At 38.0% G+C, this 22,504-nt stretch overlaps 1 protein-coding gene and 1 pseudogene across 2 annotated transcripts; both read left to right on the forward strand.

Annotated features, from left to right (window-relative positions):
• LOC109048732 overlaps window positions 1–15,743 on the forward strand; it is a 42,332-nt pseudogene extending 26,589 nt beyond the window's left edge.
• A 3,026-nt stretch (window positions 15,744–18,769) lies between these two features.
• On the forward strand, window positions 18,770–22,269 carry LOC109048752 (emerin-like). 2 transcript variants are annotated; one of them, XM_019066426.2, is made up of 8 exons: window positions 18,770–18,911; window positions 19,544–19,627; window positions 19,864–19,959; window positions 20,053–20,087; window positions 20,166–20,203; window positions 20,719–20,760; window positions 20,887–20,943; window positions 21,087–22,269. In XM_019066426.2, exons 2-8 carry the CDS (start codon window positions 19,546–19,548, stop codon window positions 21,310–21,312), a joined length of 576 nt encoding a protein of 191 aa, XP_018921971.1. In that variant the 5' UTR covers window positions 18,770–18,911; window positions 19,544–19,545; the 3' UTR covers window positions 21,313–22,269. The 2 variants fall into 2 exon arrangements, with proteins under 2 accessions (XP_018921971.1, XP_042568935.1); XM_042713001.1 differs by lacking the exon at window positions 18,770–18,911 and adding an exon at window positions 19,135–19,212.
• The last annotated feature ends 235 nt before the right edge of the window (window positions 22,270–22,504 follow it).

Consider the following 22,504-nt stretch of genomic DNA (forward strand, 5'->3'; position numbering starts at 1 on the left):
AGGTTAATTTGGCAGGTGCTTCTCGTCTTTGCTCATTTAGTCACTTTGAATGTTTGGCTGTAGGTGTTTTCCGGGAAGCCACTACCGATTTCACTGTGGATGCTCGTGCTCTCACCAAAACGGGTGGCAATCATATCAAGACCTGTATCAATAACCCATCAGGCAATCGCACTGAAGCTCTGATCAGAGACCTTGGAGATGGCACCTACCAAGTGGAGTACACGCCTTATGAGGAGGGTGAGTTTTAGTCTGGGGTATTTCATTGTTCATGCTTATTTCTCCTATTTTTACATTTAGATTATCTTAGTCATCTAATTTTCATCTAAAGCTTATCGAACAGTTTATCTTTAAAAACACAAATTTAATAACACCGCTAAGTATAATCCTTAGCAAATCTCAGAATGAATAACCATTTTTTAGGCTTCAAATTCACATGAAACTTAAATTCACTTGTAGTTTTTAACATGATTGTTTTTTTTTGTTATTTAGACAAAATGGTATAGAATTGTATTGGATATTTGTTATTGGCTGTAATATAAAACAGTTTGGCATCATGGCAGTGAGTTTTACAAGGGTATTGCACCACTTTTGAAAAATGTAAAATTGTGGTATTACTGTAATATTATAAATTGTTAATTTATATGTTAATAGGCACACACAATGTTGAGGTTACATACGATAACGCCCCAGTTCCCAAAAGCCCATTCCGTGTGCCTGTGACCGAGGGTTGTGACCCAGCACGTGTGCGTGTACATGGTCCAGGACTTCAGTCTGGCATCACCAACAAACCCAACAAGTTTACAGTGGAGACCCGGTGGGTAGATTCAGCACTCGGCTTCTTGTTTTAATGTTAAGCTGCTGTTTTCTCGATCAGATCAGTCACTGCATTAGTAGGTCTGGTTGTAAGGTTCTCTGCCTCACTCCCTGTCTGTCATTTGAGCAGTGGGGCTGGTACAGGTGGACTGGGGCTGGCTATGGAAGGACCTTCTGAGGCCAAAATGTCCTGCACTGATAACAAAGATGGCAGCTGTTGTGTTGAATACATCCCATATGAGCCAGGCACATACAACCTCAATGTCACCTATGGAGGCCAACCAATCACTGGTCAGCATTTTTGGATCATGCACTAATATTTATTCATTTATTTGTTTGTTTTTTGTATTTATTTATTTATTTTATTTATTTATATTATTTTCTTTTTCTTTTGTATATTTCTTGATCATTTTAAAATCACTTTATTCATTTTATTTATTTATTTACTACTTGTTTTTAAATCTTTTTTTTTTTTTTTCCCTCCACAGGAAGCCCTTTCTCTGTACCTGTCCATGATACTGTTGACGCAACTAAAGTGAAATGCCAGGGTCAGGGGCTTGGAAACAATGTGCGTGCCAATATCCCACAGGTCTTTTCTGTTGATGCTAGCAAAGCTGGAGTGGCTCCCTTACAGGTCCGAGTGCAGGGACCCAAAGGTGGGAGTGTGATTCAAGAATCATCTTGTTAATTTGGCTTTTTTTCTTTCCCCCTGCATTGAATTAGAGGACTGTATTGATTACTGTTTATGTGGTGTAGGTGTTGTGGAGCCTGTTGAGGTGGTGGATAATGGTGACGGGACTCACACAGTCAGCTATGTACCCACCAGAGAAGGACCTTATTCTATTAATGTCCTGTATGCGGATGAAGAGATCCCACACAGGTAACCTCAGATTCAGATCAATGAGTGCCACCCTGTTAATCGAAATTAGTTTTCACAAAAAAATGTTTAGTGGCCAGCTCGAGAGATGCTCTGTTTTTATGGGCATGCAGCATTGAAGACAATATTTTGCGATCTTCAACGGCATGTTTATTGCTTGGTTGCTTGAACGCCACTTATGTTATTTCACTACTATGTCATGTGCGAATCAGTGGGTGGAGCTACAGAAGTGGGCGTTGATATTCTTTTGTGGAGGCGGTGTTTAACTGATATCTGATAAGGTGTTTGTCTGATAGGCACATTCCAGGATCTGTCGTTCGCTGGGCCTGGTGTCAATAAAAGTTTTTATTTCAGTAACAAGGACGTTTTCAATTCTGAAACTTACAGGATATTTGTTTAGTACAATGAATTTCGATGGTGTTGGCATTGACTACTGGAGTTCGTATTATAGCAGGCCTGGTGCATTTTTAAACTCCCCTGGTCCCTGTCCTTCCCTGCTGTTTATTTCCCCTCTCTCACACACTCTTCTCTCTCTCTTTGTTCAGTCCTTATAAGCTGAAGGTTTTGCCTACTCATGATGCTAGTAAGGTCCGTGCCAGCGGCCCTGGTCTGAATACCACTGGCGTGCCTGCCAGTCTGCCTGTGGAGTTCACTATTGATGCCAAAGATGCAGGAGAGGGACTTTTGGCTGTCCAGATCACTGTGAGCTGATGCTTCTCTTCAAAGCTATAAAGCTGCCATGGTCTCATTCAACCTTTTATGCATTGTTCTGTTCTTAATGCTTGTTTTTAGGACCCTGAAGGGAAGCCAAAGAAGGCTAACATTCGTGATAATCAGGATGGGACATATCTTGTGTCCTATGTGCCTGACATGACTGGCCGCTACACCATTCTCATCAAATACGGTGGTGATGAGATCCCATACTCTCCGTATCGTATCAGAGCTCTGCCAACGGGAGACGCCAGCAAATGCACAGTCACAGGTATGTAATGCTCCAGGCGTATCAGTCAAAATAAATGACCATTCTGTACATTACTGATTGCTACTCATTGTAGGCCCCTATCCATTCATTTCAAACTTAATTATTGAGCTCTAAATACAGAGTAATACAGTAGGGCAGCATGTTGTTGAAATTAAAACAATATGTAATTGGAATTGCTTAATGTGATTAATTTCACTCAACTCACGATTCGATTTTCTCATGATTTTGAGATTGAAGACATTATACAGTAACAGGGATTTGAATTTTTTTTGTTTTTTCGTATAAATACAGATTTCTGTATTTTCTGACCTCTGAGGGACAACCCATGTGATTTGCTAGATCTGAGTTTTTTTTTTGGGGGGGGGGCAGGTTGGTCTGTAGGGGGGGGTGCAGGTTGGTTACTGCATGATTGAAATCGCATAAATCGTCTTAAGCTATTAACTAAATAAACTGCGAAAAGAAACATCATGGACAGAATGGTCCTGAGAGCGCAGCACGAGCTCGCGGCGCGGTCTGTAGGACAGTTAAAGTGTTCAAATGATTCAAAGCACCAAACACAGGCAGAATCAGCGCTGAAACTTTTTATGAATGGCGGTGAGAATTTTAGATTGGTAACAGGAATACACAGGAATAACATGTTGTGCTGTAATTATATATTAGGCTGTAGTGTGACGGGCTACATGTCTGCTGTTACAGTACTGTTTTTGTTTCAGTTCACTCTTAGTGCTGCGCTTGGTTTGAGCCGCTTTAATTTGAATTTGGGAACGCAACATTCGTCATTAGAAACGTTTATAAATCTGTAGTTGTTTACAAAAGTGTCACATAATCCTTCAGAGATCATTCAGACATACGTATTTTCCGACCTCTATTTTTGTGGAAACAATGATACCACTCAAACATTTGTATAAGATGTAAAATTTTGTGGAAACAATGATACCACTCAAACATTTGTATAAGATGTAAAAAAAAGAAAGAAATTAATTTTATTCATCATTCATGAAAGTGACAAAGTGAGTGAAGACATTTTAAAATGATTTCTATTTAATAAATGATTTCTTTATATTTGATAAATGCAAATAAATGCTGTTCATTAAACTTTATCTTCACAATTTTTAAAAAATATATAAAGTGCATCATCATTTCCACACAAAATAGGAAGCAGCAAAATTTTCAACATTGATGATAATCAGAAATGTTTCTTGAGTCAAATAAATTGTAATGATTTCTAAAAGATCATGTGACACTGGAAACTGGAGTAGTGATGAAGAAAATTCTGCTTTGCATCACAGGAATAACATTACATTTTATAATATATTAAAAACTTTTTTTTTTTTTTTTTTTTACTTTATTTTGATCAGATAAATTAAGCAGAAGAAAGTTATTTCAAAATCATTAATTGTAATGTTTCCAAACTTTTGGTAGTTACTTTAATAATAATAACAATTCTACATACTTAACTATAATACATTATTATATTGTTGTCATGATTATTTAATGATGCTTTATTTTTTACAGGACAGTATGCATTTTTACAATATAAGCTGTATCTTTTAATGTGCTAAAATATATATTTTTAATAATGAGTGCTGGGGGCGTGGCTTGTGGGCGTGGTTTGGGCGTGGTCAGATTTTCCTTCTTTTTTTGTCTCTAGCTGATCACATGCCTGCAGTAAATGAATATGTGTCATTTTATTAGGCTGTTGCTGCACGTTTCTTTGTGAAATTGATATATAACACAAATAAATAGAAATTTTAAAACAAACCCCAAATCAAACATAAATTGCACAAATAAAAGAAATCTCTTAATATGAACAAACTAAGGCTTTGTCAGTGCTCTTTGCATTTAAAATTAGAGGCAACCAATGGATTTTAATTGAAGTAATTTTTAATCTAAATTAAACCGTTTTTAGAAATTTTAAGCAAAAACAGTATGGTCTGACTTTAGTTTTTTGAAACTCTACTTCATAAAAGATCTGAACGAAACGCCAGACGAGCTGAATGAGACGCAGATTCACTCTCTGACAGCAGGTGGCGCTGGTGAACAGCAATGATAGTGTTTCCTGGGTTACGCTGTAAACAAAGCAGAGCTGTTCTTATGAACACTACTTTAATATTCATTGTTTAGAGGCAAGCTGAAAAGAAAAATAGTCAGTTCCTCTCAGAGATATATTCATATAAACTCCTAATCCAATTGTATCGCGATTTTGTTTAGCATCTCAACCGATCACATATTTGAATCGATTTTCAACTGGCTCGCAGTTAATTTACATCTCTAGTGATAATCAAATATTACGTAATCTTTATTGAATTAAACATGAAATACAGCTGAAACACTGTATCCTGAGCTGCACACGGTGCCATGCTTCACTTTGAAACTGACAGTGCATAATGTTTAACACTTGAAAATGAAAAATATTAGAATATAAATAGTAGCATTGTGATTTTACTGTTGTACTTTATTTTTCAATCAATCAGTCAGTCGATCATTTCTATAGCACATTTAAAAACAACAGAATTTGTACATACATTTTCACAGTGCAGTAGTATTATTGCAATATTTATGTATTTTTTTATTTAATAAAACAATTATTTTGCAATAATATTGAATGTCAAAAATAAATAATGAGAATTTGGCTGTAAAAACAACCACTTTTTTTTTTTTTTTAATTTTTCTGAATAGTCAACCCTTAAAATTATGGTTCACACATCAAAAAAAGTTTCAGATTTTAAAAATATAACTATTCAAATCATCTGGTGAAAATTCCTGTATTTTTTACATGGTTTTATTATCACAATATATGTATAGCAAAAAATGCTAAATATTGCAGTTTAAGTTTTTCAAAATACTTTATTTTCTCTGCAAAATAATCCAAACTGCATGATGTCCATATTATAGAAAGAAGAGGCTCAATGTGCCTCTTTATTTTCCCATTTCTGTTATTTTAAGATGGTCTGCCAGTGTGCACACTGAGTGGAGGGATCAAAATAAATTCCGTGGTTTGAGAGCCACTGGAAAATGAATGTATTGATGACTCTCCACTGTTTTCTTGGAACCATTTTTCCATTTAATCTAAACCTCAGTGTTCAGGTTTGTTGTCACAAGGGAACAGATTTTTATCTTTTTGTGTAAAGTTTGTTCGGTGTACTGCTCCCATCTTCATCCCCCACCCAGAAACACACCTCCTGTTGTGCAGCGCTGCTCACATTCCCATCACTTCATTCCTCACTTCTGTTTTATCTCTTGCACACATTTTGTTGTATTTTGCCCTGATTGTTACTTTTTCACTTTTTCTCGCTCTGCTTCACGGTCTCTCAGTCTCAATTGGAGGTCACGGTTTGGGTAAGCGCTTTGAATAATGCTCTAGTCTTGTTATTTTGTACTGCATGCAGAATTGCACGGTGTCCGATACTAAAGGCCTTATAATTTGCAATCCTATCCACTACTATAGCTAAGACATAATTCATACAGTATGTAGATAAGCTTGCGTTTCCTGCCATTTCAAGATGACTGAAGTACAACAGCCAAGTAGTTGTTGACTGCAGGTGACTAATGACTAACTTAACAGGTCTTTATTATGCCTGTATGGTGGAATGTACATGTACTGATATTATTATTTTTTTTCTCAGCTTTCGTATATTTCTTTTGTATTAGTGATCGCATTTTTAAATGGACAGCTCTGGAAATTAAGGTAGCAGACAAAAAGGATAGTGGATCTATCATTTTGAAGTCACCGAGGAGGAACAGATGCCTAGATCAGTGCTTTCTCAACCTTTTAGACCCAAAGTCCCCCACCCCATAAAGGCTAAGATATTATTTTTAGTATTTTTAATGTAAAGATGACAACAGCTGTTCATTTTCAAGATTTATATTAAAACAAACGGAGAGTTCTAATATATTGAATTAACCACCATTCATTTTTTTTTTTTTTTTTGAGAGAGAATCAGGAATTAATGTGTTAATAATAATAATAATAATAATAATAATAATAATAATAATAATAATAATAATGTGATCTCCTTGGAAATTAGCTGAGGCCCTGTAGTGTGCCACGGCTCTCTGGTTGAGAATCATTGGTCTAGATGAGAAGCAGATCTTTTTAAATGATTGATCCTAAATCTCTAAAGCTGTTGCCTTGATGCTTCAGACATTTTGCATCTAGTGCATGGTGGAATGTAACTCTGGAGAGATGGGTACTAAACTACCTAATAACAAAACCTCTGCCTGCACATTACCTGTTACTGAACCTTTCTCTGTATTCTGTAGGAGCTGGAGTTGGTCCAACTATTCAGATCGGAGAGCAGACGGTCATCACTGTGGACGCGAAGGCGGCTGGGAAGGGCAAGGTGACGTGCACGGTGTGCACTCCGGATGGAGGCGAGCTGGATGTGGACGTAGTTGAAAATGAGGATGGAACGTTTGACATCTTCTACACCGCTCCCCAGCCTGGCAAATACGTCATCTGTGTGCGCTTCGGTGGAGAACACATCCCCAACAGCCCCTTCCAAGTCACGGTACATATATGCCACACAGATCCTGTGTTCATATGGAGCACTGTATATTCATTTCAAATGCTGAACTCTCACAGGGAAGCCTTTCCAGCGGGATAGTGTGTTAAACATACCCTGTGAACCTTTAGTGCAAAACCGTCATTACAGTGTGAATGAATTCATAGCTTATTCTTGCAGTAACACTGTGGTAAGCATCAACATGCAATTTAAAGTATTAGTTCACCCAAAAATTCAAATAGTCATCCTCGTGTTGTTCCAAAACCATATGATTTTCTTTCCTGTAGGGTAGCGGTTCTCAACCTTTAGGCTCAAAGGCCCCTCATTGTCCAACAACAAAAAATTCAAAGCCCCCCCCCAACATTATTGGCATAGATATTTTCTCTGGTATTTCTTCTGCTGTAATTATGACAGCGCTGCTTGTTTTCAAACTTTGTTTACAGAAACTGGGAATGATAATGTATTAAATTGAAGACAAATTTATTTTGTGATTTCTATAAGATTCAAGAAACTGTCTGTATGTTTCTTAAAAAAATAGACTGAAGTTTATAAAGACAAGGCTTTTCAAGCCAACAAAGTAAACTTCTAGCCTAAATGCTTTTAATTTTATGCAACATGTTTATAGCATGTTTCTATCATGTTTTAATACTACTTCTAGCACGTTTCAGCATATTAATGAGAGATTTTACATTGAAGCTTGAATGTTTAAATTCAAATCTTTGTCAGTTGGAGCTTGAGGAGTCTTTTGAACAATCGGTCAGTTTAGATCTAGGAGATTTTTGAGAGATTTGATCATCGATTTTAAGGAAAACCAGGAAAAACTTAACAGATAAAAAAGAAAAAACTCACAATACAAAATCAAATCCAAAGGTATTGAGTAAATTAAAAAGTATTGAGGACTTAATACTATTTAAATCTGAGTGATGATAACCAGTCCTGTATACCGTATACCAGCATTTCTACCCTGTTTTAACTCAACTCTTCTTTGTTAACTTAACTGTTTATCAATATAAAGAATGTTTAGCAATATAAAGAAGTTATTATTCTTTTTTTTTTTTAAATAGTTAATCTTAAGTTTACAGTTGAAACACTGTGCTGAGGCAAATATCAGACATCATTTAGTGACATTTCAGCCAATTCCTAACACAAAACAAAAACACATTTCATAAAAAACCTAAAAAAATTTTTAATGAACTGTTGTTTTTGGAAGAATCTAGATCTCTTAAAGCGGGTTCCTGGTTGAGCAGCTTTGAACCAGAGCTGGTTGTTATTTAAGGAGGCATGTTGAAAAAGTTACCAGAGCTGGTTGTTTGTTGATTTCAAACGAATGGATTTCAGCAGTACCATCTTTGATTCTGTTGCCCTGTCTCAGGCTTTGGAAGGTGCCTCTCCTGACCAACTAATGCAGCAGACCCAGAACCCGCACTAACACACCCCTCTTTCCTCCCCGCCTCCATTTCCTGCTCTGCTACTGACGAGTCCCCGATCAGTCCCAACTCACTACCCCCTTCACACCAGTCCTACTCCTCTTCCTCCAGGTTCAGGGTTACGCCTACGCGCCCAACATGGGCCAGCCATGGGTACACCCTCTTTCCTGTTTTCCTGCTGTGCTGCTGTGGGGAATCTACATTTGAACGGTTCAGGGTTTTTCACCTCATTTCCAATGATTCTGCCTTCATGTGGACTCTTAAATACATTCTCTTTGAAATAAAGAATAACAGCCATTTTGGAAATCAATAAATGTGGGGAATCTACATTTGAACAAAATGGCTGGTTGTTGCCGAGCTTATGCTGTGTGTGTGACACTGTCATCGTCTTTTGTGTGGGCATTTAGTGTTGTTTTTGTGTGTGGTACATCATCGTTGGTCACATTATCACTTGTCTGCTTGGCTTTTTCTCCACCCCTTCCCCAGATTGGTCAGTGACTGACCGATCCTGCAATCTCTCATTAGAGTGTCATTCTCTCTCACAGTGTTGGTGGCTGCGTCATCATCCTCATCATCCTCATCTCCATTATCATTGTTTTGTTTTTGTTATTAAGGGTACTGTTGTCATGTCTGCTGTTTGTGCGCTTGTCATGTCTCCATTTTTGATATATACAGTATACGAAATGTTTGTTTTCTTGACATCAGAATCAATATACACTTATGGACATAATCCATAATTTTATATTATCAGGATAACAGTTGAATATTATTTCTGCCATTGATCATTTATCTTCAGTAGACTCATGACCTAGTAAATGAAATATACAGTGGAATAAAAGGTAATATTGAATTGGGATTACTTGACGTAAACCTCAGAAACAAACCCGTTAATTATAGATCTTCAGGTTCTGATGGCAGTCTGAGTTCAGTGTGCACCTCATGGTTCGTTTTGATCTGTCTGATTCCCCTCTCCTTCCTCACAGGCTACAGACAGGCAGCTGGGCATGAACGGACTGGACGTAGCTGGACTGAGACCCTTCGACTTGGTCATTCCTTTCACCATCCAGAAAGGAGAAATTACAGGTATTCTACTCTACAAATCAATCAAATAGAAGTGTCCTGATTTCTATAAGAGGATTCTTATGTGTACCCGATGCCTTAAAGGTGATGTAAGAATGCCTTCTGGAAAAGTGGCCAAGCCTGACATTACAGATAACAAGGACGGCACAGTCACCGTGAAATACGCCCCAACTGAGGCTGGTCTGCATGAGATGGACATCAAATACGATGGAATACACATCCCAGGTAAAAGAGCCTGTGATTGGTCACTGGTTTCTTTTTTCAACCATACTAACAAGTTTACAAGAGAATTAAATGCTTTAAAAATGTTTTGGTTTAATCGATATATTGAGTCTGAATAAAAACAAACAAAAAAATAAGGTTAAATTATGAATTCCTCCTCTTGCCTCTTAGGAAGTCCACTGCAGTTCTATGTGGATTATGTCAACAGTGGTCATGTGACTGCCTATGGTCCTGGTCTAATTCATGGCATGGTTAATAAGCCTGCAGTCTTCACGGTCAACACCAAGGATGCTGGAGAGGGTATAGATGATCCTATTTATTTATGTTTTTCTTAAGTTTCTTATTTGTTTTATTTGTCCTATTATATTATGTATTTTTATTATTCTATATATCCTATGCATTGTTTTTTCTTATTTTATTAATTTTATTTATATTATTTATCTATTGGTTAAGCCATTAATTTAGAGTAGTAAGTAATGTCGCTGGTTTTTAACAGACGACCTTAAATTAATTTGAATGGCCCAAAATGAAAAGCTGGTTGCAATATTTGTTGTGTGTTCATTAGGTGGTCTGTCTCTGGCCATCGAGGGTCCATCAAAGGCAGACATCAGCTGCACTGATAATCAGGATGGTACCTGCACTGTGTCTTACCTCCCTGTTCTTCCTGGTGACTACAACATCATTGTCAAGTACAATGACAAGCACATCCCCGGCAGCCCTTTCATGGCCAAGATCACAGGTGCTTTAAGAGCTGCTATGATATTTAGATGGGAAAAAAGTCCATTTATGTCCATTGTTTGAACTCTGTGTTTGTCCACAGGCGACGACTCGATGCGCATGTCTCATCTGAAGGTGGGCTCAGCGGCTGACATCCCTCTAGACATCGGCGAGCTGGACCTCAGCCAGCTGACCGCGTCTCTCACCACCCCCTCTGGCCGGGAGGAGCCGTGTCTGCTCAAGATGCTCAGGAATGGGCATGTGGGTAAGTGTATCGATGGAAGTGACAGTATGTGGAATGAAATGTCACATTTAACAAGTGTGAAGTCTGCAGTTGTTCTAATCGGATCTATTACTGGTGTCTTCTCTCAAGGTATCTCCTTTGTGCCCAAGGAAATTGGAGAGCATCTTGTTAACATTAAGAAAAATGGACGTCATATTCCTAGTAGCCCCATCTCAGTCATGATCAAACAATCAGAGATTGGTGATGCCAGCCGTGTGCGTGTAACTGGTCAAGGCCTGAGTGAAGCCCGTACCTTTGAGCCTGCAGAATTTATCATTGACACCAGAGATGCAGGTAATTAACATGTTCAAAAGCAAAAATGTTGGATTCATTGTACATTTTTTTTTTTTTTGTATTTATTTGTATTTGTTTTTTTTTAATTCAATTATTTGTGTTTATTTTAAGGATATGGAGGACTCAGTTTGTCTATTGAGGGACCCAGTAAAGTAGATATCAACACTGAAGATCAGGAAGATGGCACCTGCAAAGTCACATATTGCCCAACTGAACCAGGAAATTACATAATTAACATCAAATTTGCAGACCAGCATGTTCCAGGTATTTATTAGCAGTGCTGTACTTTCAGAATGGCAGTTTTAGTTGGTCAGTTATTGATGTATGATTAAACTGACTGTTAAACTTCAGCCGTTATGCTCTTCCAACAGGAAGTGCTTTTACGGTCAAAGTGACAGGAGAGGGTCGGATGAAAGAGAGCATCACCCGCAGAAGAAAAGCTGCCTCTGTGGCCAATGTTGGCAGCCAGTGCGACCTCAGCCTGAAGATCCCTGGTAAGACTTGTGGGGAAAAATATTAACATGATCATTAATAACGCACCTACATCTGTTTCCCTCTGTGCTTTTGATCCACAGAGATCAGCATCGCAGACATGACCGCTCAGGTGACCAGCCCATCTGGCAAAGTACACAAGGCAGAGATCATGGAGGGAGAAAACAACACGTACTGCATTCGCTTCGTGCCCACAGAGATGGGTGTGCACACGGTCAGTGTGAAGTATCAAGGTCAACATGTCCCAGGATCCCCCTTCCAGTTCACTGTGGGTCCTCTTGGAGAGGGAGGCGCCCATAAGGTCCGTGCTGGAGGCCCAGGATTAGAGAGAGCAGAAGCAGGTGTACCAGGTATGAGATGGCATGAACAACTTGAACCCGATGCAAAATCTGCATTGGGATATCTTTCACCTCCAAGTGAAAATCACAGTTGCATGGAATACGATTGAAAATACTGGATTTCACCCGTAAAAATTCCCAGAACAATAATAAATGTGACCTCACCTCAATGCTTCATGTTTTCCCTATGTGCAGCTGAGTTTAGCATTTGGACCCGTGAAGCAGGAGCTGGTGGTCTGTCCATTGCGGTCGAGGGACCCAGCAAGGCAGAGATTGCTTTTGAAGACCGCAAGGATGGATCCAGCGGTGTCTCCTACATTGTCCAGGAGCCTGGTGAGGCTTTTGTTCTGGACTCTCCCTGTATATAACACATTTACACTTCAGGAAGTTTGTTCATTCTTATGGAAAGTTATAAGTGTCTAAGCTGACTGGTCTTAATCCATTTCAGGCGATTATGAAGTATCCATCAGGTTCAATGATGAGCACATCCCTGACAGTCCATTTGTGGTGCCTGTGGCCTCGCCATCTGATGAAGCCCGCCGTCTCACTGTTGCCAGTCTTCAGGTGAGGCTTCGAGAAAGACAGACATTTGTCCACCCAAAAAAACTCCAAGTCAACCCTTGGCACAGCAGCTACAATGACAGTTAAAACATTACCTCACATTAAGCAAATCAAACTTAGCTTCATGTCATGGTACTGCCACAAGTACAGGAAAAGGAGAGGTAAAAGTCATACTACACCACATACTCTCACATACATACACATTCGGTAGCTGCATAAAGGGTACATCATTTACTTTTTTTCATCCACTGATAAATGAAGTCAAAGGTTGCATACACCAATCACACCATAAAGCCCACAGTTATCAGTTGCTGCTGTGTTCATGGGCTGTGCTGGGGTTTCTGGGATACTGAAGGACTGTTTGTATTTCTCGTGCCTTGTCCTAAAGGCTCCCAACAGTCCTACCACCACCATGGATGGAAATGATAGGCTAAAGGGTTAAAGAGGGCAAAAGAGGCTCATTTGTCTTTCTGTTCTGTGACTTTGAACTATTTCCTTTTTCGAATTGCTGGGGGTGCTGGGCTTTCATTTCTAGGTCTCTCAAAGCCTCTCTCTTTAATCCTGTTAGCCTGAAGGTAAGAGATGTGGAGAGTCGTAGTAGGCGAGGGACTGTCGCATGTTTGTAGTGTCAGATTTTTATGCAGTTTTTGATCCTTGGTTGAGTGTGGCAGTGTCGTGTTAATGCAGGAGTCCGGATTAAAGGTGAACCAGCCAGCCTCTTTTGCTGTGAGCCTAAATGGGGCGAAGGGAGTCATCGATGCCAAAGTTCACAGCCCATCTGGAGCGCTTGAGGAATGCTGTGTTACAGAGATCGATGAAGGTAACGATGGCTTGGTTTGACTGTTTTGCATTGTATACTCACACTTATAGATTTTATTTTTGGAAATTAAGCATCCAGGATAAAGATTAAGAGCTTCAAAAAGGACTTAAATGATATTACTTTGATTACCTCACGGCTACCATATGTAATGTTGGTGCCAAGAAATAGTTGTAATTTATCTTCAGCTGCTTTCCTCTTGCCGCCCTTCCTCACAGATAAGTATGCTGTGAGATTCATCCCCAGGGAGAATGGCCTGTACCTGATAGATGTGAAATTCAATGGCTCTCACATCCCTGGAAGCCCCTTCAAGATCCGAGTTGGTGAAACTGGCCAGGCGGGAGACCCAGGAATGGTGTCTGCTTATGGAGCTGGTCTGGAGGGAGGCACCACTGGTACAAAGAGCTTTAGATATCATGTATTGGGTGATCTTTCATAGTTGTCAGTGTGTGCAACTGACCATACACCACTGCCCTCTCAGGATCTCCGTGTGAATTCATTGTGAACACAAGTTCAGCTGGCCCAGGTGCTTTGGCAGTGACCATCGATGGGCCTTCCAAGGTGAAGATGGACTGTCAGGAATGCCCAGAGGGCTACAAGGTCACCTACACACCTATGGCGCCTGGAAACTACCTGATTTCTATCAAATATGGTGGACCATACCATATTGTTGGCAGCCCGTTCAAAGCTAAAATTACAGGTAAAAAAAGAATGCTTAAGGTTCAGTTTTATGATAATAACTTGTAACAATTACAAACCGTGTTTTATCTTAGTATGTTTTAATTTTTATGTTTGTTTTTGGCTTCATTTGTCAACTTAAATGTTTTATCATGGTATCTAACTGGTGGTGGGCAGAAATGTTATTGTGCGTAATTTCAAATGTGTCCTTTGCAGGCTCCCGACTGGTCAATAGCCACAGCATGCATGAGACTTCATCAGTACTGGTTGACCCTGTGACCCGCAGCGTGACGACCAGCCAGCAGGCAGCACCAGGCTGGGGCAGCTCTGACGCCAGCCGTGTAGTTGCCAAGGGTCTGGGACTCAACAAGGGCTTCATAGGACAGAAGAACACTTTCAGTGTGGACTGTAGTAAAGCAGGTATGGGCAAGAGATGGATGAATATGAACAATGAACCTAACTATTAAACATTCCTTTCCATTTCAATGCACACGTTTGACTCTGTATTTCCGTCTGTCCACTCAGGGAGGAACATGCTCCTGGTTGGAGTGGATGGGCCCAAAGTGCCCTGTGAAGAGATCTTGGTGAAACACTTGGGTAACCGTCTCTATAATGTGTCCTACCAGCTGAAGGAGAAAGGAGAGTACATCCTGGTGGTGAAATGGGGCGATGAGCACATTCCCGGGAGCCCGTATCACATCACAGTCTAATGGCTCTCCACCAAAACCTCCAACACCATCTGAGGCTCCTGCCAACATCAAATACATGAACACTGAAAACTCTCTTGTCCTCCTTCCTTTTTATGATCCTCTTATCCAGTATTTTCCTGCACCACTATTTAGCTTTCGAGTAAGAGGGGCATTTAAAAGAAGCACCTTGTCACTGTATGCCAGTCGTTTTTGGATCCTGTTACATTTGCTGCATTCTGTAATCTTTTAAATCAGAGGCTTTTGCTTTTTTCTCCGTGTTTGGTCTGTTACTGATCTTGTCCTTTACACAGAGTAGCTGCTAGTATGTTTTGCCTGGTTTAGGAGACTGCTGTTCCAGTCATAACTGTACAGAGTAACCATTGCTAGTAGCAGAAGAAATATAGATGTGATTCAGCCGCTTGTTTAACAAACTTGTTTTCATTTAACTTACCATTGGGTGAAGTGGCGCTTAACCATAGTCACATAGACTGAATTAACACTGGTGCCAAAGCTCTGTGGGTCTGACCTTCTGAGTGTTTGAATATTTTTAAATCTACGGAGCTGCATGTTACTTCCTTTTGACCATGAAGACATTTTTGAAAATGTCACTTAGGTGCTTTTTAAATCTGGTATTGTGTGCCAAGTGATTTAGAAACCAAAGGGAAGTTACATAGCAGAATAAAGATGATGACCATGTCATGTGGCTGAAGGTGTAACGAAAGGAAGATTTTTGATGCATACTGCTTGAGTTCTTGTTGGTCATGTAAAACACATTTGGAAATCGTAATGTTTGGCAAAATGTCACTTCTTTGCGCTCACTTTGTCAGCTCTTTAGCCCTTTGTGCTCCAATGTCAATGTATAATCAGTATTCCAGAATTTAAAAAAAAAATTGTCTAAAAAAAAAAGTAAAGTTTTGATTTACAGTATTTTGATACACAATAAAGTTGTCTTAACTATTTTTCTGTCAGTCAGTGTGTAAATGTTTTCATTTTCTCGTACACCCAAGTTTTGAAGTAAAATTGATTAATTCTGAGAACATCCAAGATTACCTTAAAGTCACCATGAAATCTAAATGGGCAAATCTTTTATGAAATATTGCGGTGTTTATTATAAATTCTTTAGCCATGCACATACTTTTTTTTTTCTTTAAATTCATGGTCTCTAGTTATCAATTTTTTTTATTATTATTAAATTAAATGACAATGCCAAAACCAAGTTCAGGAAGCCATTTCACCCGGAGACAAGCCACAATTGGGAAGAAAAGATTACAGCTTCTGTTTGTCAATGTAAAAATAAACTAAATGTACTACTAAAAGACCTACCATTTAGAAAACATGGCTTGATGAACACTGGCACAAAAAGTAAAACAGCCACTACTGTATTTGCTTAGTTACTGATTCATCACAGTTCTGGCTGCTAAAGAAATCTTTAGAGTAAGTAAATCAGGTTGACGTCTTAGGCTGGCATGCAGCTGACTCAAGATACTGTACATGAGCAGCTGTACTCTGTCCTTATAAGGTATGGCCCAGTGTCATGACTATGGTTTCCAGAGCCCTGGATCTGTTCATTACTTCAGGCCCCTGTTGAGGAAAGTTTTGACCACCTTGTGAGGGCCTTTACATTTACTTTGATTTGAATAAATGTGGTGATTTGACTGATTTTTTCCACACCAAAAGAGATTTACCGCTATCAGTGCTTAGGCGATTTAAGGAAAGATAACCCCCTCCCATAAGTAACAACAACATTAGTAAAGGGGCGGTCACACTAGACTTTGAACGTGCGAAATTTTTTCGGACACCGCTGCGAATATGGGCGGGAGCAGGTAACGGTCTCCCCTCAGTTATCACAACATGTAATGATAACTCGGCGTGAAAGTGTTTGATATTAAATACATACACATTTAAAAAAATTATAAATGTGTCCTCATTCAACCACTGTACCATCTGTTCCTGTTTCCATTGAAGACTCCGACATTGACACTTTTTTAATAATCTTTTAAAGACCGTAAATCAGTGCTGCGCTATGGCTAAGAATTAGCGCTTATTTTGAATTTCTGTACAGAGAGGTCACCAGTGAATTGATATTCCACTGATCCCCCCGTCTTCACGTGTGCACGAATTCGGGTCAGAGTTCACCAAACTTGAACTTGTGTGGGAACGCAGCGAAATCGAAATTTTTCGCTGAGCTTCGGCAACGTGAAAACAAAAACAAACAGTTTGGGTTTTTTCCTCCTATCTTCAAAAAGTCAACAGTGGAACATGTTATCGCTGTCTGTCCACGGCAACGTGAAAACAAAAACAAACAGTTTGGGTTTTTTCCTCCTATCTTCAAAAAGTCTTGGATTAGTTGTACTGTCGCCCCTTAGTTATGGTCAGGATGGTTCACCGAAAAAGATGGTTCTGTCATCATCAGGATTTAATTTTTATCTGGGGTTTGCCCCCAACATTATGAAGAATGCTGAATCAGCCGTTTGATCGAATCGTTTGAACTCAGTGACTCAATCATTAAACGCTCACTACTGGCATCTACTGGCGTTTTAATGTGGCTTAAAAGTATAATTTCCACCATCGTTTCTTGTTTGTATATTCCAAAAGATATTTAAAACACTCTCATAACATCATTCAATGCAACTGTATTTTTTTCAGTGTAAATTATTTAATTTTATAACGTAAAGATAACAATAATCACATTATTATAATTGAATTTATAGATTAAATGTAAGAATTTGAAATGAAAGATGAAGTATTAATGAGGTTGGGGGGAAATGCCCTCTTTAAATTAAAAAAAAATGCCCTTGGATTAAACATAAAAAACATGCAGGATAGAAAACTGATAAGAGAAAATGATAGAGCTGATTCAGAAAACTGATAAGAAATATTTTTTCAGAATAAATCATATTTTCTCTATATTATTATTATTATTATATTATATATATATATATATATATATATATATATTACTGGTGTCAAACGATTAATCACATCCAAAATAAAAGTTTTTGTTTATGTACTATATGTGTGCGTACTGTGTATATTTATTATGAATACATAAATACACACAAATGCATGTACTGTATATATTTAAAAAGAATGTTATATTTCTATATTAAATATATTTATATATAATATAAATTATATAAATATACACATTTAAATATTTTCAAAATATATACTGTATGTTAGTGTATTTATATATACATAATAAATATACACAGTACACACACATATATTACGTAGGCAAACTTTTATTTTGGATGCGATTAATCACAATTAATCGTTTGACACCACTACTATATGTATTTATACATATATATATACACTCACTCAATGGCCACTTTATTAGGTATAGCTAGTACCAGGTTGGGGCCCCCTTTTGCCTTCAGAACTGCCTTAATTCTTCTTGGTATAGATTCAACAAGGTGTTGGAAACATTCCTCAGAGGAATTTTTTGGAATTTTGGTCCATATTGACATGATAGCATCACACATTTGTCGGCTGCACAACCATGATGTGACTCTCCCGCTCCACCACATCCCAAAGCTGCTCTATTGGATTGAGATCTGGGGACTGTGGAGTAAAGTGAACTCATTGTCATGTTCAAGAAACCAGTCTGAGATGATTCGAGCTTTGTGACATGGTGCATTATCCTGCTGAAAGCAGTCATCAGAAGATGGGTACACTGTAGTCATAAAGGGATGGACATAGTCAGCAACAATACTCAGGTAGGCCGTGACGTTTAAACCATGCTCAATTGGTACTTAGGGGCCCAAAATGTGCCAAGAAAATATTGACAATTACAAAAGTTTGGGGTGGGTAAGAATTTTACATGTTTTTGAAAGAATTATCTCATGCTCACTGAGGCTACATTAATTGATCAAAAATACTGTAAAAAATAATATTGTGAAATATTGTTACGATTTTAATTTTTAAATATTCTATAATATTTTAAAAGGTAATTTATCACCGTAAAAGCTGAATTTTCATCATAATTACTCGAGTCTTCAGTGTCGCGTGATCCTTCAGAAATCACGCTTTGAACAGGCCTGGGCACTGCAGGAAGTGATGTGCGTCTCCTCCTTCCGCGCGACACGCCCAGCTCAGGAAAGCGCCTTTTTAACGCCCTGGGATCGGTTCAGGTAATTCAATTACGATCAAATTTTATTTTTAAACATAAAGACGGTATATGTTTAGTTGAGAAAACACACGGAACTCTTGCTACTGCTCACCCTTCTATCGTAAATCACGCTAAAAGCGTCGTTAAAGCTGAGTCAGTGGTTTCGCGTGCTAGAACCATCCCAACAAACCATCCTCCCTAACTCTTTTTCCTCAAGAAAAACAACGCTCGTATCCCCCTGTTCTCCCGAATGCTTTTGCTTTAACCTGACAGAAGATGCCATGTTCGCCTGATCTTTGCGTAGGACGTGTCTTTTGTTCAGAGTACGTTAACGTTACCTCTCGAAGTTTCCAGCTGTTGCAGGCTGCACATGTGTGACATTCAGCCCCAGATGTTACAGCAGCCGACACTTTGTTTATTCTTATGCAGCGCTGGTATTTGTATCTCTCTGTGAGAGATAGGTTTTGTTCTTTCAGACTTTCTTTAGAGATATAATAAGCTTGATTTCACGTTACGTTTCTCAGTCAACCAGCAGGCCTACTAACGCTAGTTACCTACATGCTAGAAGTTATGAGTCATCTCAGTGTTTTTTTTTTTTTTTTTTTTGTGTTGTTGTTGTCATCTTTATCCTTTACATAAAACCTGTTGTTGCAGATATGTCCTCATTAAGTGGAAAATCTGTTAAGGAGCTCAGTCAGCTGCTGAATGAATATGGCATTAACCATGGACCCATAGTAGGTATGTGATAAACCTTTAGTCTTTTAGAATAAGTTGTAACAATATAGTTATAAAAAAAATAATAATTAAAAAAAAAGTATGTAAAAAAAACTATTTTTATTTAAAACATTTTAATTTTTTTTTTTTTCTTCATTACATTTTATCACTAGCTCAGGAAAGCATGTTAAAGCACGCTTGTCTTTCAGTGACTCTGGGCAAAGTTGTGCTGTGATTTGGTGACGGTTTTGTTTTTGCAGAATCCACACGGAAGCTCTATGAAAAGAAACTGATTGAAGCCATGGCCAAAAAAGCTAAGCCTTCCTCGCCTGACAAGACATACTACCGGGAAGAACGTAAGGCTTCTCTTAAGAAAACAGACAGTCCTTGACTTTCCCCATACTTGAAGTGTAGAATAACAATTGTAAAATTTGCTTTTGTTTTCACAGAGGAGGAAGTTGAATATGTTACCTATCATCAGCCCGTAAGTAAAAACTGAACTGAACTTGAAGGATTATATCATCAGGCGTGTAGCCTATTAATAAGACATTTTTATATTCAGCAGCCACAATTGACCAGACACGATGGATCTGGTGATGTGTAAGTAGCATATTTTATTTTCCCGAGTATGGTCTTAAAAAGTCTTAATGTGTCTTTAAGGTCTTAAAAAGGTTTTGAATCAGAGTAGAAAGTCTTACATTTATAAAGTCATGGTATGAGATTTAGCATGCGTTGTTAAAAATAAATACCTTTCTCAGTATTTTTATTTTCCAATAAAAAAAACTAAATCAGGATACATCAAAGTCTTGAGAACTGTAACAAAATTAAGTGAGTTTATGCTTAAAACAAGAACAGATACTGTACATTTCAAAAGGATATGAAAACTTTTTCCATATTCTATTTTTGTAGAATTAATTAAAAAATTAAGAGGAATTGATTGGAAGTCGTATTTTCAAACTTTGAAGTACAGAACATACACTAAAAAAATAAAACCTGCAGAAACCCTGATATTATGCAGTAATCACAATCATAATGTCTATTAAAATGTCTTGCTCAGATCACAAATATCCTTCTGATATGCTTACAGTAATTGTATATGTGTGATCTCTCCCCAGCACAAGGAGGTCAAAGGTCACCGATGCAGATTTTACCCACAAGTGAGATTCATTCATTCATTTCCTTTTCATCTAGTTATTTTATTTATTTTTTTTAGCTTAAAAGTGGTTTCCACCTTAAAAGTGGTTTCCACCTGAATGTAACTGATATATGCTTTCTCTCCACAGCATACAGAGGTCAAAGCTGACTGATTACAGAAATGACGACATAGGCTATACCAATGAGTGAGTTTTTCTTTTAATAATATTATTTAACGATTATCGTATTTTCGTCTTCTCCTGCAACGTTACTTCAATTCAGCTGTAATACTGTAGCATAATAACCATACTCGAAAATAATTGAAATGTCCTTCTTGTCTATTTTAAAGGCCAATTATCAGCCCAGCTCGTACGTCCTATCAGAGTTCTTCTCGGCTAGGCCCGTCAGTCTCCACATCCATGCAGCGTGGTCCATCCAGTCCAGACACCAGCAAATCTGGAGGGGTGCCGGGCTGGCTTCGTGTCTTGGTGTTTCTTATCATTGCTGTGTTTCTTTATTATGTGTACACATGCATGGAGCCTGCAGAGGAGACCCCCTTTAAAAGCGTTCAGTAGAAGAATGGTGAAGTTTTAAATATGTTCATCAGCCCCAAATATAGCCTGGAATAAGAGCTTAAGAATTAATATTCTATATGAGTACAGATAGTGAAGATTAGTGCCAGTTGTCGTACAACCATGAACTTGTGCACAATGCATAAAGTTTTATTCAAATACTTTTTGCGTTTTTATAATTAAACAGGTACAGATGTGGAAGACTATCCGTATTAAGAAAATTCTGAATTGTTATGATAGTTGGGGCATTTAAGTCTTTAAAGCTTATTTTCTTATGAATTGTATGTAAAATCCTTTTGCTGTGGCAGTGTATTTAGGGCTTGTGTTCTTGGGACATTCTGTAGAGCAGTGTTTGCTAAACCATTTCAGTTTGCTGTTTTCGGTGTTAAACACTCTTAATCAATTCTAAGGTGCTGAATTTAAAACCGAAGAGATTTGAGCAATAAAGTTCACAAGGGTGTGCTAGTTTGTGAATGATAGTTACAGCTAAAGGCCATTGTTAGGCACAATGCAACAACCCTTTCAGCCAAGACTATATGCACAATAGAACAAGCTTTCAGTGCCTCATTACTATTATGGAAAATTAAGGATATAAATGAAAAAAAAATGTTTTTATTAAACAGATTCATTACTATCCTACTACTGCTTACCCCTGACATGTTGACACTACCAAAATGCCTTTTTTATTATATATATATATATATATATATACTATTGATTTTTTTTTGACAACCAAAAACAATGTATGTGTATCATTGTTATTGATTTGTACTTAGATACTGACAGCTATGTGCAAACAAATGTTTATTCTAAAGCTTTTCTCATTTTGCTAATTAATTGAACACACACACAAAAAAATGTTCAAACACTTCTTGAATTTCAAATATGTTTGCTTGAAAAAATATACTGTCTTAAAAAAATGCCTTTGAAATGATATCTAATAAAGTGACATTTGTGTAAGCTTTTTTCCCTGTATTTATTGACTTTTCACTCCATACATGTACTTCTGGTACAGTTTAAAGGCTCTAGGAGAGGGACAGCAAATGTCTGTTAATATTACATTGCAAACTCTGTTCATTTTTTTTTATTTGTTGATTGCTGTCAAGGGAGTGAATAAACAGTAACATTAGAAATTCAACTTAGGACAGCTTGTGAAGAACATCAAATTACACATTTACTATGATATTAGTGCTTT

This window comes from Cyprinus carpio, chromosome A23 (genome assembly GCF_018340385.1).
Source record: "Cyprinus carpio isolate SPL01 chromosome A23, ASM1834038v1, whole genome shotgun sequence".
In the NCBI taxonomy this organism is placed as follows: Eukaryota; Metazoa; Chordata; class Actinopteri; order Cypriniformes; family Cyprinidae; genus Cyprinus; species Cyprinus carpio.

Coding starts and splice junctions, on each gene's coding strand:
- LOC109048752 (XM_019066426.2), top strand. CDS start 19,546: ATGTCCTCATTAAGTGGAAAATCTGTTAAGGAGCTCAGTCAGCTGCTG. Junction 20,088..20,165: donor ATGTTACCTATCATCAGCCC/GTAAGTAAAAAC, acceptor TTTTATATTCAG/CAGCCACAATTGACCAGACA. Junction 20,944..21,086: donor GACATAGGCTATACCAATGA/GTGAGTTTTTCT, acceptor TCTATTTTAAAG/GCCAATTATCAGCCCAGCTC.